The following is a 14,928-nucleotide window of genomic DNA, read 5'->3' on the forward strand; positions in this document are numbered from 1 at the left end:
AGGCCGAGATTTAGCCACGTGGGTCAAGTTTTGACCAACTCGATTAATCTGATTGGATCCTTTAGACTTTGGATCCATCCTTATACTTTATCGCCAATTCAAACTAAAGGTAAGGTCTCATTCAAACCTCATAACGATCCGAGGACCTTTGAAACCCCGGCTTGAGCTCTGCCATCCCTCCCCCCCAATTGAGTTTACTATACATTCACCATGGCGTCGAAACTCGCCCCGGTCCTCCTCAGAAGGTTGACTCGTCCGGCATGCCGAGCTCCTCGATCACAGTTCCGAACGTTCACAGCCGGTAGCTCCAGAAGAAGTGACACTCTCTCAGTGGTATGTCGTCTTGTCCCCCGTCTCGGTAAAGCCCAAGTGGCTCTATATCGCTTTGAGAAGTCGACGGATGTTATGAAAAGCTACCTGTCAACCGAGCATCCTCCCCTTTACCCTTAGACTTTATGGGGGCTTGAAGCTCTCATCGCATTTGCCTTACCTTAGGTAAATATGTGTTACTGACGCTCAACCTGTCTTGCGATTAAAGCACCGAAACACACCCGACAACAACCCCGAGATACCCTTCAAGTTCACACCTCAGAATGAAGAGGTCATCGCCCAGATCCTAAAACGCTACCCGCCGCAGTACAAGAAGGCCGCCGTCATGCCGCTGCTAGACTTGGGCCAGCGCCAGCACGGCTTCACATCCATATCCGTCATGAACGAGGTCGCGCGGATTCTCGAGATGCCCCCCACGCGTGTATACGAAGTCGCCTCTTTCTATACTATGTACAACCGGACGCCGGTCGGCAAGTTCCACGTCCAGGCGTGCACTACCGTGAGTTTGCCTTAGGTTTCTTGCCACCTCCGTCTTCTCTTATTCTACGGGATATCTGCGTATGTTCTGTAGACGTGTTCTTATGGTTCCTTTTTACTGGGCGTACTGCATAGCTGGACAGGGCATTTTCAGGAGGATGGAGTAATATCGTCGTCTCCTTATAAATGGTTCGCGTACTGAATACGTCATCGGTCCATCTAAGATCACTATTGGAAATGCACCGCTTGCTAACCAGGTATAATCTGGAATAGACGCCCTGCCAACTCGGTGGCTGCGGCAGCGATGCGATCGTCAAGGCGATTAAGGAACACCTAGGCATCAGCCAGGGCGAGACAACGCCCGACGGTCTCTTCACATTCATCGAGGTAGAATGCCTCGGTGCTTGCGTGAACGCCCCTATGATCCAGATCAACGACGACTACTACGAGGACCTGACGCCCGAGACTACCAAGAAGCTCCTAACGGCCCTGAAGGAGAGTGTCACAAAACCAGGGGTCAAGGTACCCAAACCCGGCCCGCAGACTGGCCGTGACACCTGCGAGAACAGCGCCGGCCAGACGAACTTGACGAGCGAGCCGTGGGGTATCGAGACTACGAGGAGCGATCTGTAAAGAGAATAAAAAAAAAACACAGCAGCAGTGGACTCCTTTTTGGGGATTGCGGGCGTAGAACGTAGACATACTCTGTACATAAGCTGATCTATCCGTATCGGTTCATAAAAAGAAGACCGCCCCTTGCGCCGTTTCCCATGCATTCTCTGTAATAGATATCCCAATCACTTTTTTTTTTATTTTTTATTTTTTATTTTTTTGCTGACCTGACCTAATTTGATTTGATTTGATCTGATTTGATAACTTCCACTCTCATACCCTTTGATTCATTCCCATGTAATCGTTTGATTTAAAATCCAACCAGTCGTAACAAATACCCAAAACATTTTCAAGCTTGGTAAATCAGAAAAAGAAAAGTTGAAGAAGTACTACTTACTAGTTACCTGCTTTGCTAAAACGGACATTCCAACAGCACAGCATATATGATACGATACGTCAAATTTTTTTTTGCTTTTCACTCTTCACTCTTCACCCCAACCTAAAAACCCACCCATCCCCAAGCCTCCTGTTATCCTCGCCCAGCCCGCCGAACACCAAGATGGCATTCTCCTCGAGATCGCCGAGCGGCGCGCTGGCGAGCCAACCCCGGGGGCCGGGGCCCTGGGCGTCCAAGCTGCTGTCGGCGTCGTAGGGCGCCGGGACGACGCGGGTCCACTTGCCCTCTCCGGTCCGCCGCCCCACGGCTTGCAGGAAGGCGTCCGTCACGCTGGCCGCCGTCATCCCGGCCGGGGGCACCTGGAACGCCCAGACGTCGCTCCAGAACCGGCCCGCGCCCGCGTGGCCCTCGGCGCTGGGCGCCCGCTCGCCTAGCATTAGCACCAAGTACTCCCGTCCGCCGCCGCCGTACACCAGCTCCAGGCTGCTGACGCTGCGGTTCCCGGGCCATTCTTCCGTGGGGACTAACTTCGCCGTCTCCTCCTCCTTCTCACTCTCGCCTTTACCGTCACCCTCACCGTCACCCTCACTGTCACCCTCCCCGCTCGCAGTAGCAGGAGCAGCAGCAGTTACAGGCGGAACAAGAGTCTGCCACCCGCCGCGCGCAGAAACGCCGACCTCGCCTGTACCCGCGCGGTCGTCGAACGCGTCGAGCGCGAGCTCCAGCACGTCCAGCTGCCCGCCGAGCTCGTGCGTGCCGTCGAACCCGCCGAAGCGGTACAGCCTGCCCTTGGCGAGGGCCAGGGCGGACCCGCCCCGTGCGGGGCCCGGCGCGGGCGGCAGCTCTTTCCACGTACGGCTGCGGACGTCGAAGGCCCAGACGTCGCTCGCCCTGGCGCCGCCCGCCAGGCACCCGCCGTGGATCACGAAGGTGCCGAACCCGGCGTCCTCCTCGTCCGTCGCCCGCGCCGCCACGTTCCCCGCGATCGGGCGCTGCGGGATGCCCACCTCGGCCGAGTCGCCCTCGGCCCACTGCTTCCAGGTCTCGGTGTGGCGGCGGGACGACGATTTGCCGCCACCGGAGGGGAAGTCCCGCGGCTTGTCGGTCGCTACGGCGGCGAAGTAGCTGCGAGGAGGCGGGACGGGGCCGGGGCCGGTCTGGGAGGAGGAGGAGGAAGAGGCGGGGTCGAGGTACGTCCAGGTATGGGTCTTGGTCTCAAAGACCCAGACGCGGCCGCGCTCGTCGAGGGGCTCCGACGCGGACTCGGCGCTGCGGCCGCCGAACAGGAAGATCCGGGAGCCGATGACGGCGGTGGCGTGGCCGACGCGGGCGCAGGGGACGTCTGTGCCGAGGGGGTTGTGGTTGATGGGCTTAGCATTGCCGGCGGGTGAAAGCGGCTCCCTTGCGTCGGGCGGGGTGGGAGAGCTGAGGGGGACGTCGGTCAGGGGATCTTTGAGGTCGGCGGCGATCTGGTCCTCCTCCGTGACGGGGGCGGGCTCGGAGGCCTGATGTTCCTGCTCTTGCTCTTGCTGCTGTGGGGGGGAAGGCCTGGCCTTGACGCTGTAGTAGTCGGCGGAGGCGAAGCCGGAAGGCAGGACGACGATGTGCATGTCGTTGTCGACGGGCTTGCGGGACTCGACCTCGCCGCCGAAGATGTACGCGTGGCCGGCGACCACGTCGACGGAATGGGATGACCGCGGAAGGGACGGGATGGAGACATGCTGCCAGGAACCTTTCATCGTGTGGCTGCTGCTGCTGCTGCTGCTGCCTCTCTGGCGTGGCAGATGGGGAAGATGGGGCATCGAGGGTAAGTTATGGGGAATGGAACCGAGCAAGTCGGTGCCGCGACGCTTGAGTTTTGCAAAGGACTCCATCGTGGACAACCTCTTGCGATAAGTAAGGGGAATTATGAGATGGAGAATGTTGTTTGTTTTGTTGGCTTATTTGCTTGTAGAACTCAATGACGGGAAGCTTTGGTGTATATGTATTGTATTATGTATTAGGTAGAGAGAGTTACCTAGGTCAGGTGAATTCGGTGGTTCCAATGGCCCTGGGTGGTTAAGTGACCTAGTTGGGCTGTTCCTGAGCTTGTGACGTAAGACAGGACGATGGATGGGATTTAGTGGGGTGAGGGGTGAGTTGTACGAGGTGCACATACGCTAATTACCTGGTACGGTACTTGGGAAGTACCTAGGGTATTGTACCTGTAATACAATTTAACTAGAATATCCAAAATTAATATGGAAAGTTAGGTACCTCCTACATATGTTTGATAATGGTTTTGTAGAAAATAATAACTGTGTATAAAAAACAAGGAGATTCAAATAATAAAACCAAAGTTTCCACGACAAGCTATTTTAATCAACATCGAGTCGTATCATAACAGCACAGGAAAAGCATGGCTTAGCCGGTTAGGTGGTTGACGCAGGCGAGACCAACCCACCCCCCTTGTCTCTTTTAGAGCAGTGTTATTTCAACACCACTTTCCTCACCGCCTGCCTAAAAGAGCTAATTATTAGAGATTCCCTCTTACTTTCAATTAATTTAATTATACCATTATATTAACCTTTATATGCTCGTGAATCAAAAATAAGTTATATTTCCAGTTTCGTTTTGATTAGAGCTTTTTAATGATATAAGCCTCGATTAGATGCATGCGGTATTTCAAAAGATATAGGCAAATATGTATAAGTGGTGGTGGCGCCCCTTTTCCGCAAAACATCTTTTACAATAGCTTTTAAAATACCGCATGCATCTAATCGAGGCTTATATCATTAGAAAGCTCTGATTTAATTCAACCCAACGATGTAATTCTCGTATGTTAGATCGTTAGACTTAATACGATATAATGGTTGTTGATGTGGTGGTGTAATTGAATTAATTGAAAATAGGGGGGAATCTCTATTTTCTGCCAACTTTTTTTCAAAGAGTGGGGTACTATTGAAGTAACACTGCTCCTCTTTTAACGTATGCGCGTACCAATAACGTTACCGTTGCAAGGGAGCTAAGCCCTGCTAGGTTCCCGCTTTTAGAGCCTTTACATAGTAAGTTAGGCGCTTCTCCTTCTGTAACATGCTAAGGGCCGAGGTTCCCTTAAGTATCGTCATGACCTCGTGAATCTCGTTTGGAAAAACAAACGATTATCACCTTTTATACGAAGTATGTAGGTACCTAGTAAGTATTCATGCTTATGACAGGTCCTTCCCACTTTTCATAAGATGTACGAAGTACGCGGATTATGTAGGTACATTAGATCAAGCAAAGGAGGTACGTGCTGGTTGAGGTGAAGAGACATACCTATCGACTTACACAATTCCCCCCCAAGTAAACAAACACGAAATAAAATGTTGTTTATCACTCCCCCACTCCAAAGACCAAGACGGTCCAAACTATGCCTCCCCTATAGCGGCCCGTTAAAAAAAAGAAGAGGAAAGGAAAGCAAAGAATAAAAATAATGCATCCTAACTCACTTTAACCTCCCTTCCCTTCCCTCCCCTGCCCTCCCCAATAATATCCCATACACCTCCTCTACCATAAAAAGAAACTCGTAACTATATGGTATAACCTCAGGTATATATCTAAGGCCCATTCCTCCTCGTCCTCGTCTTCCCCCTCGGCGTCGGCGTTCTTTCCATCATCCACACGGGCAGCGCCGGATTCATACCCCTTCCTCCTCCTCCTCCTCCTCTTCCTCCACCAGGACCAGGACCAGGACCCATACCACCTCTCCCTCGGCCTCTACCTCTGCCGCGAACACCAAGACCACCACCGCCACCGATCCAATCCAGGACGTTAGGGTGGACAGGTGGGGCAGGAGGGAGAGGGGGAGGGTGGTGATGATGATGAGCATGGTGAGGATGATGCTGCTGCTGCATGGGCGGAGGCGGAACTAGCGGCGCCATGGGCCACATCTGCATGAGGATGAACATGCCGGGCTCGACCAGGTCCTCCCAGAGCTCGGGGAGGATAGTCACAGCGGACTGCTCGACCGGCGTGAGCGCGAGAGCCGGCGGTGGCGTGGGCGCGTGCGGGACCGGGAGTTGGGCCGACGTGCCGCCAGCAGCAGCAGCAGCGGCAGTAGTTGTGAGAGGGGCCTCTGTCGGGTCCGGCGCCATCTCGAAGCCCGCGTCCGTCGAGAAGGGCAGGTGGAATGTAAAGAGGTCGTAGTGCCCCTTGATCACGTGGGGGCCGATTATGTCGACGTATGCGAAGCAGTTTCGGATTAGACGCTCCATGCCCTGGGACGTTGTTAGTGAGGAACGTGAATATGCCCCCTTTTTTTTTCGGAATTGACGAAATAGAGGGTGGAAAGAAATACAACAAGAAAGAAAACTGAAATCTTGCTCACCGCCCAAGTTTTCGCCTTTTCCCAAGGAAAGACGAATTTACGGCCAACCGCATCCTTGAACCGGATAGGTAGCTTCTTCGGCGGCCGGTCGGCCGACTTCTCCCAGCCGGGATCTCCGTACTGGAGCGACCGGAAGGCCGGCGCCTCGGCTTCCTCGCCAGCGTGCGGGCCACATGCAGCCGGTCCTGGATCGGCCGGTTGCGGCTGCGGCTGCGGCTGCGACTGCGGCTCTGATTCAAGGTCCGACTCTTCTGCGTCTCGCCTCCGTCTCTGGTCTTCGTTTTGATCTTGGTCTGGTTCTCGGTCGTCGTCCAAAAAATAGAGCTTTGGCGACGCCGTCCTAAAGCTTTCACAGTCGGATTCTACGCTTAACGCCTCGAGGCTGGGTTTGGGGGAGAGCAGCTGGGTCCTAAGTCCGACGCCATGCTCGGATAGGGGTTCATCCAGCGGTTCCTTATACGCAGAGTTTACGGGATATGCAGTAGTGGCAGTAGGAGGAGAAGGAGGAGGAGGGGATTCGCGCGACTCCAGATTCTCATTTTGACTCTCGGTATTTGTAAGCTCTGTGCGTGAATGCGGGTTTGCATTAGGTAGTAGTATCTCTGCATCCTGAGGATGTTTCCTGTTAACAAAATCCCTACGGACCCTTACGGGAGCTTTGCCCTTGTCTTCATGGTCAGGTATCGACTGGTGAGTGTACCCGCCGTCGACCTGATCATCGTATCCGATCGTACATGAGTTTATCCCTTGGTCTGACGAGTCGTTTGAATGTATACTTCTACTCGAGGAACTGCAGCGACCAGAGGTGAGTGAGAAGCCACCGTAGCCATCGCGTGGAGAACCCGAATCCTCATCGACCGAATCCAGGCTAGGGCTAGCCATACCGGTTGCTTAACGGGTATCCTTTCCGGGGTTTACAGGAAGATCTAGAGCCGCAAAGAGTCCTTCCGGGGGGGGATCAACAACTTTTGGGATTGTGACATCAGTCCGTAGCAACGATAGATTAGGTATTTTTAATTATAGAAATCGGGAATAGGGCCGAAAGACGTGCGTGCGTGTGCGTGTGTGTGTGCCACAGAAGAAAGGAATGCCGAAGAAGTTGCGGCTGAAAAAAGAAAAAAAGAAAAAAGCCCTTGTAAAAGTTCTTGGTACAATACAACGCAATCTACCTAATCCTCCTCCCCCCAACGTGAATATGTTGGTATGGTTACTGTATGGTAGATACTGTACCTTTTTTGTCTTGACTGCTGTTAGGTTTGTCCGGTACACGTTGCTAGCGCCATGGCGAAGACAACTGTCTTGGTTACGGCTGGTACGTTCAATCGCAAGCAAGTCCGCAAGCCCGCAAAGACGTGGTGGAGATTTTTGGGGGCGGCTATCATAACATAAATGTATTAAAAAAAATTGAAGGATCTCGAGCGCTATTCGCGGAAGTCTATACCTACGTCAGATCACCTACACCTTAGGTACCTAGGTAGGTACCTAGGTAGTTGATTGGTGTTATATGATGACTGTCAGATATTGGCTACAATGCGTATAAATGTATGTATTATCATAATAAGTATTAACTACATCTAATGCTGTATATCGACTATGTAAGGCTAACGTAACCGGGGTGCGATACGAAGAATAAGCATGCTATGTTACAGCTATATACATCAACATACACCAACCTTAGGTCATGTAGGTACACACTTAATGCATGTCAACCTACATATATGTAAGGTAGCTTACCTAGGTACCTAAGGTAGGTATCTAGTATTTTCCACTTTCCGACCCTTTTTTACATTAATCTTTAATCTAACAAACGCATCTTCATCCTATGCGTCTCAGAGGCTCAGTTCGGGGTTGTCTTAGACAAGCCACTGTCCCGTCCCGTCCCACCCCGTCCCCATCCGCCATCGATCATACGGTACCTATCCGCCTTGTTGCGTTTTACTAACCTACAGGCAGGTGAGAAATACTACCGGGAAATGCTCGTCATCCCCGTACGCACATACATACATGCATGCTTCGGTATCTATGTAAGTAAGCCGGCTACCTATCCTATTCCTGGGGGGAGAAGGAGAGGAGAAGGGTGGAGGGTGGAGGGTGGAGGGGAACCGAGAACCTCACCCCATATAGGTATGTAACGTCCACCATATTAAAAGCTAGGACATGGTATGGGGACGCCACTGCTTACATACCTACCTTACACAGGTATTGTACAATACTATGTATGTAGGTAGTAGCTAAGGCTAAGACTAAGGCTTCTATGCGGCGTAGATCTTCGGCCCCGAGCGCTTTACCCGCCTGTGCCCAGTTCTGATTTCTGGTTCGATACTATTAGATCGATAGTCCCTTTTTTTCTTCTTTTTTTTTTATCAACCTTCTTATCATTTCCTTCAACCGGTTAATTTTTAGAATCGAGATGGAACCTGTCTGCACGTCCGCCTACCCAAAGTACCTAAGCCGCATGTTGTCTTACATTCCACTGCCTAATCTAATGCCGTCCCGGATTCCTGGCTGACTCGCCCTGCTTGTGGTCGTGGGACAAGTGTGCCTCTAGCAATAGGTATTATTATAGTTTTTTTCTTCTTCTTCTTAAGTACCTCTCATTACATCATTGAGAACTTATAAGTTCATCGCATGAGATCTATGAAGCTATAGAAATATCGTGCAGAAATCCGCTTGGCTTTCCACGACTACCCCGTGCTTGCCTTCAATTTAAGTAGCAAGTATAATTATATCGTAACATCGTAGATAGTAGTAGTACACGTCCCTTGAACTCCACGGTTGTTCTATAGATCCCAAGCACTTTCCTGTAGATTGAATACCTGGTATTTACCACCGTCATTACAAATCCCTATACCGTCCAAATCAGGTATCTTTCCGTCAGGATACTTACTTCGACGGCAAGATATTAAGATATATACGCCCTCACCAACTCCAGCCACTACCATAACATGAATAGGTATATAAAGAATAGCATGAGTATTGTCTCATTGGAGCCATCACTCATCGACGTCCTCACCCTCGGCGTCTTCATCCCCTTCCTGGTCTGCCGCCGTCTCAAATGCCTGGTTGCCACCTTGCTTTAAGGGGTTGCGTAGTTCCCATTTGCCTTTGGCGCCCTTTTCAATGATAGCGATTTCGGGGCGGGTGGCCCAGTCGATGAGAGTCTCGTCATTCGGACCACCAAACACAATTGGCAGCTCTGAGCCAGTGACCGCCTTCTCGAGATGCTTGGCAACGTGTTCCATTCGATCGTCCCAAGCGCTAGTACCGTCGAATCGAGCAGTGCAACCGATGGCCGGGCATCGCATGTGGGTTGGTAGCTCGCAGCGTGTTCTTTTCGCCTCTTCCTGGTGGGCGCGCTCGCGTGCTTCCCACTCAGGGGAGGGTTTCCTTTGTTTAACGTGCTTCTTAAGGTTGGATGGGATATGCATGCGTCGCAGGTGCTGGGTGTAAAGGTCTTTGCGATTGAAGATGGTCCCGCGAGGGAGTACCGGCGTGTGAGGGCCATGGGTGGAAGGGGGACTGAGACGGTTGCGGGTAGGTGAGGTTGCCTTGCTCGAAACCTTGGAGCATTGGTCCTGTTGGCATATCCAATAGTGTAGAACCAAGTGCTGTGAAGAACAATGTCGTTTCCATTCGTTCTTACTTGCAAAGGTCGAATTGCATCCTGCGAAGCCGAAGACGCAAACAAACGGCCGTGTATGCTGCTTCTTGATATGATTTTGAAGCCCATTCTCATCCTTGAAGAAGATCCTCTTTGGGCATTCGGTACAGGAAAAGCTACTCTTTGGGCCTTGAATAACAGGCTTGGCGGCGGGCCTATCGATCGTGCAAGAGTTACCAGGGTCAATCTTGGGTCGTTTAGCTTCCGGTATAGGTATGGGACTGCTCTGTCGCTTGCGGTTCCTGGTGGGCCGGCTTGTGCTGGACTTTGTCTTCTTCTGCTTCTGATATGGTTTGTACTCATCATCTTCTCCATCCTCGTGCTTCAGAACGAACGTCTCGGTTTCGTTGCCGGACCCTGTTTCGTCGTCTGACTCATACTGAGCGTATGCTGAGAGCGGCTCAGGAATGCAAACCTCTTCTTTCACATCCGGTACTGACTCCTCAGGGCTCATTAGTCGATGGCCTCCGATTGGCTCCCGCACGACACACATGTCCATGCAGGTGCTACTGTCGTCGGATGACATGCTGTAACCTCTTGAAGGGAACTCCGACTTTGGGTTGCTGTCATCAAAATAGCTCTCAGGGGATTCTTGGTAGGGGTTAATGTCGAGTAGCTTCACACAGTCATCGGCAAGACCCGTGTGCTGGCATAGATAAGCTCGAGAGTTGGGGCTGTCATATTGGTTCAAGGGCGGAGACATGATTGACGTGTCGGGAGGTGTTGGCGGCGAATGTAGTTGGTAATAATCACTCTCTCCAGGTGGGCTTAAATTACTACTGCTTGTCGATGATGTGTGAGAAGGGAACGACGGCGAGTTTCGACGCTGAGGCAGGCCGCATGGAAATTGGCCTATAGTGTCGTCTCTCCGTACTACCGTCTCGGGGAAGATTCCATCAACCCCAGAGTAGTTGAAGAAGGAGTGTTTGTTATGTTCTGTCAGGTAACGGTGCATCTGTGGAGGGGCCCATTGAGGAGAGGGTTTGAAAATTGGTTCAATCATGCCATCATCAATGGGTGAATTGTCCATGTAAACTCCTGGAAGTGGCATGGAGTCCGAGTATGCAAAGCTCTGATATTCCATCTTTATCAATCTTGTGACAAATGTGTGCACACGCCGCAAGCTTCCTCTGAGGTGCGTCCGAGATGGGGTAGTGGAACACTTTGGAGGTCTGGTTCAACGGCGTTGGAGTTTTAGCTCAGACCTTCTTTGAGATGAAAAGGTCCTACGGCTAGTGACCATGAAGACGAAGCGGTTTAATATTAGAAAATAGAGGCGGCCGGAAGGCAAACAAGTTGTATGTAGTATGACACTGGGGACGGGGGGAAAACTAGGCTAGACTTATGGAAGAAAAAGTTGAAGTTCCATATATTGCGGAACGCGCTTCGTAGGCAACAATGGGGCGAGGCAGGGAATATCAAGCAGCTTGCTTCGAAAGAAATGAAATATGCCATGGTGGTTGATCCAACCTTACCTACTAATATGCTGCCGAATGTTTCTGGGTTGTACAAGTCTGGGAACTTGGGCATCCTACAACCTTCGAAATCTTGAACACGACCCACGCGGAGCCTCAAGACGATGCGTAAATAGGTATACGCTGATATACCTACATAGTATATACTTAGCTGACAGGGATGGTGGTGGCTGAAGGGCCATTGCGGTCATTTATCGTCGCTTGGCGTCCCCTGCAGCGTCTATCCTAGCACCGTATGTATCGAGCAATATGTACGGTATGTATATATCCCGGTTTTGTTCCCAACCAGTCCTTCGCGGACCAAGTTGATCTGTGGAGCCGTTGGAAAAAGCTCGCGGGGTTTGAGATGGGGAGTAGGGAGTACAGGATACTTTGTGTATTGTACAAGGAACCTTGAACTGGCCCGCGAACCATCCATCGGCTAGGTAGTACCAAGTATGTGTACTGCGTACGTATGGTCGAGAGGTAGAGTTCGCAGAGACTAGAGTCATCGGTTAATCAGACCCATGACTTTAGCCCATGGTTTCGTGGTTCGCGTAACCTCGACAATGTCTCTGCTATGTTAGTAGGCTTGTGATATCGATTGGATCTGGGCCGAGTTAATACATAGAATCGGTCGATACCTACCTTAGGTAGGTAATTAACTACAAAATCTTTTATTGAGCCGCATAGTCGAGTATGTCAATTGAATACCTAGGTATGTTTATGTGTATTAACTCGTCCGAAACGTGATTCGAGTTGGACGCGGACAAGGAGTTGCGGTGGCTTGAGGGAATGTGATAAGGCGTCCGCCGAGGCATAACGAGCGACGGACAACCAAGGCGGAGTCTTCTGTCAACCCTTAGATGATTCATTCGAGCAATAAAATCGTGTCTGCATAATAGAACCTTTATTAAAACTGTTGTTAACTGTGCTGGCGACCTTCGAATGTCGTGGATGTTCAGCAGCATCCTTGGAGAGTCTTGCTTTTTTTCTTTTTCTTCACGACTGTCAAGTTCCTCGCATTGGTTCCCGTTCATGGCCTACTACGTGTTGTTCGCCCGACTACCGTTGTCGTACTGCGGTCTTTCCGGTCTATGAGCTGACTGCAGGGGAGGTCGATTTGGGTTGGTTCGGATCCAGACCATTCAGGGAAAACGAGTAAATAGCGTCGTACGGAGGAGGGGGACTTGGTAGATCGTACTCCAAGTCCCTTTAAATTTGGGTATCAAAATACCACGGTCGCAAGTTAGGTTGACCGCCATCTTCATCTACCCAGAATCCCAGATAGATACGTTAATGTATACGTTAATGTATACCCAACGTTGATAGATACGTCAAGCAGATATATCCCAAACCATGTAATACTCAGGGCAAGGGATCTGGGGTTTGATTGAGTCGGGATTCGAGTCATAAACCCATGCCATAGGTAAATTTGAAATGTCGGGATTATCAAGTACGGTACAGTATCAGGTAGTTACTGCAACTTACTGCAACTTAACCAATTACTTACTTGCCTAAGAGCTAAGAGCCCGAGCACGTAATTGAGAAAAGAGCGGCCGACCGGCCATGGTCCAGTCTTCCGCCCCCACCCTCCTTTCTTCCGTCAAGGGTTTTTACATAGCACCTTAGCTCTGTGGTAGGGCCTTCTAGATTGGGACCAACAAAGAAGAAAGCTGAAGCTGTGAAACCCAAGCGCCGGCGGCTATGTCTCCCATGGGCTCGGTCACCAATGAAAGCGGTTGTTTGGAGCGAAACATAGGCAGCTAGCTGACGATCACCACCTCAGCTTATATCTTAATACTAGGACCCAAGATAGTAAGGCAAGTGCCTATAGGTAGTAAGCATAGCCAACGATAACATGCCATACGAAGCTCGCTATCTTGTGTTGGAGACGTCATCTAAAAGTAGGGCAATTCAAAGGACAATACTCTTATCTGCTGGCGATATTACGGTAACTAAGTCTTGCAGCTTGCGTCTTGTATCTTGCGTCCGGATGTAAAACTTCGACCAGTTTGACGTGCGCATGGGGCGCAAATGACTAGTACTACCACCCGAATTTAAAGGGGACCTGGGGAAGCAAAAAAGAATTTTTTAGGACATGAGAGAAAAAAAAAAAAAAAAAGAATATGTGAAATATGACGCGAATCAGAACAAATTACCATGTAGGTACTATGTAGGAGCAAAAAGTGAGTCGGCAATCTTCTAAGTAAAAAGTAACCAACAGAGGTGGTAGGTGCGTCACCGAAATGGGGTTTAAAAAAAGTTGGGGGCTATTTTTGTTTGAGGCCTGAAGGGATGGAACCATTAGCGGCTCCATCAAAAGAAGGCAACAAGGATCTAAGACTAAAACAGACGGGCTGACACTTCCATCAATGACACTAAGTTATAAGTTATAGCGTACACTGTGTTAGGTATCTAGGTACATAACCTTGTACAGTAAAACCTTGCCATAACGAATCGAAAAAATCAGCGATTTAGATTCGTTATGGAGTGAATTCGCTATAGAGAGTATATTGCACTAGTACCAAAAGGGTAAAACGCATTAGGTACGTACCTGAAAACTCCAAAAAATTCGTTAAATTACATACAAAATTCAAGAAACAGCGATTTGAATTCGTTATATACCGTATTCGTTATGGCCAGGTTTTACTGTATGTCCTATTGCCAGTTGCAACCCTGTTAGTGTGTGTACCTGGTAAGAAGTATCTATAGATTAAGCTAGGTACATCTGATATAGGTATCTGTATGTGGACTTACCTCCTACTTTAGGATTATGCGCTCGTATTTTTTGGAGTATATTAAGACGTTAAATATAAGGATATATACATCAAGATACTTACTCCAAAAAAGGCCACTACTACGGGTAGCTGACATTGACGTGGTGCCTTACCTTAGGTACTTTCGAGACATTGCAACCACTACCTACCTGTTTTATTTCTTTTTAACTAAAACTGACCTTTCTATTCCCTTTTTTTTCTCCTTTTGTTTTACCCTTCCTGCAAGTGCCGGGGAAGCCTGCAAGTAAGATGGCAAGATGGGTCCATGGTAGATGGTGTCATAACGCAACCCATCTCACATTTGGACACATGGGTCTTGTCGGTTTCTAGTCGCCCAATTAATTCTTTTATCGGACACCTCGATGGCAATCTATCAAGCTTACCGAAAGAGAGCCGCATGAGGTTGAGGTTGATAGCATGATTGATAGCCCATGTACACGTGTAGGACCCCAACAACGACCCAAGAACTAAATAGGACTACCAACATTACAAATTCTCGTGTGCTGTGTGGTTACCATATGGTAGATGGTTGTCCTTGAATTCGTGGGTCACAGCGCGATGAACACACATGGACCTGTCACTTGGAAGGATTCTGCCATCCACGAAACATGGATGAATTCATAACTACCTAACCTCACTTACTTGCCTATCTCTTACCTAACCTAGGCAAGTAAGGTATAAAGTAGGTATGTCGATCTTCTTTATATTTTTTGGGGGCGCTGTCAGTCCAGACCGGCCAACGGGCTACTGCTGTCTACATCGTATGTGGGTTTAAAAGGATGATCGAGAAGTTAAACAACCGGGATGGTGTGATCTTGTTTCGTCCAGTTATATTCCCAATTTGTAGAACATCACTTACCTACCTCACT

The 14,928-nt window shown here is 49.9% G+C and overlaps 4 protein-coding genes across 4 annotated transcripts; 1 reads left to right on the top strand and 3 right to left on the bottom strand.

Annotated features, from left to right (window-relative positions):
- The first annotated feature begins 85 nt into the window (after nt 1–85).
- Nucleotides 86–1,555, top strand: F4812DRAFT_435556 (thioredoxin-like [2Fe-2S] ferredoxin-domain-containing protein). Its single transcript, XM_047934772.1, has 3 exons — nt 86–333; nt 539–829; nt 1,081–1,555. The coding sequence occupies exons 1-3, from the start codon at nt 211–213 to the stop codon at nt 1,438–1,440; spliced, it is 774 nt and encodes a 257-aa protein (XP_047788327.1). The 5' UTR covers nt 86–210; the 3' UTR covers nt 1,441–1,555.
- On the bottom strand, nt 1,556–4,099 carry F4812DRAFT_435557 (uncharacterized protein). The gene is made up of 2 exons (XM_047934773.1): nt 3,975–4,099; nt 1,556–3,892 (listed from the first exon to the last, which is right to left on the bottom strand). The coding sequence occupies exon 2, from the start codon at nt 3,688–3,690 to the stop codon at nt 1,909–1,911; it is 1,782 nt and encodes a 593-aa protein (XP_047788328.1). The 5' UTR covers nt 3,691–3,892; nt 3,975–4,099; the 3' UTR covers nt 1,556–1,908.
- Nucleotides 4,100–4,665: 566 nt separating this feature from the next.
- F4812DRAFT_435563 (uncharacterized protein) lies at nt 4,666–7,679 on the bottom strand. Its single transcript, XM_047934774.1, has 3 exons — nt 6,165–7,679; nt 5,287–6,054; nt 4,666–5,216 (listed from the first exon to the last, which is right to left on the bottom strand). The coding sequence occupies exons 1-2, from the start codon at nt 7,044–7,046 to the stop codon at nt 5,395–5,397; spliced, it is 1,542 nt and encodes a 513-aa protein (XP_047788329.1). The 5' UTR covers nt 7,047–7,679; the 3' UTR covers nt 4,666–5,216; nt 5,287–5,394.
- A 1,047-nt stretch (nt 7,680–8,726) lies between these two features.
- F4812DRAFT_93218 (uncharacterized protein) lies at nt 8,727–11,091 on the bottom strand. Its single transcript, XM_047939550.1, has one exon. It carries the CDS (start codon nt 10,907–10,909, stop codon nt 9,158–9,160), a length of 1,752 nt encoding a protein of 583 aa, XP_047788330.1. The 5' UTR covers nt 10,910–11,091; the 3' UTR covers nt 8,727–9,157.
- Nucleotides 11,092–14,928: the final 3,837 nt, after the last annotated feature.

The sequence above is a fragment of the Daldinia caldariorum genome, assembly GCF_022478825.1.
Source record: "Daldinia caldariorum strain CBS 122874 unplaced genomic scaffold F4812scaffold_13, whole genome shotgun sequence".
Classification (NCBI taxonomy): domain Eukaryota; kingdom Fungi; phylum Ascomycota; class Sordariomycetes; order Xylariales; family Hypoxylaceae; genus Daldinia; species Daldinia caldariorum.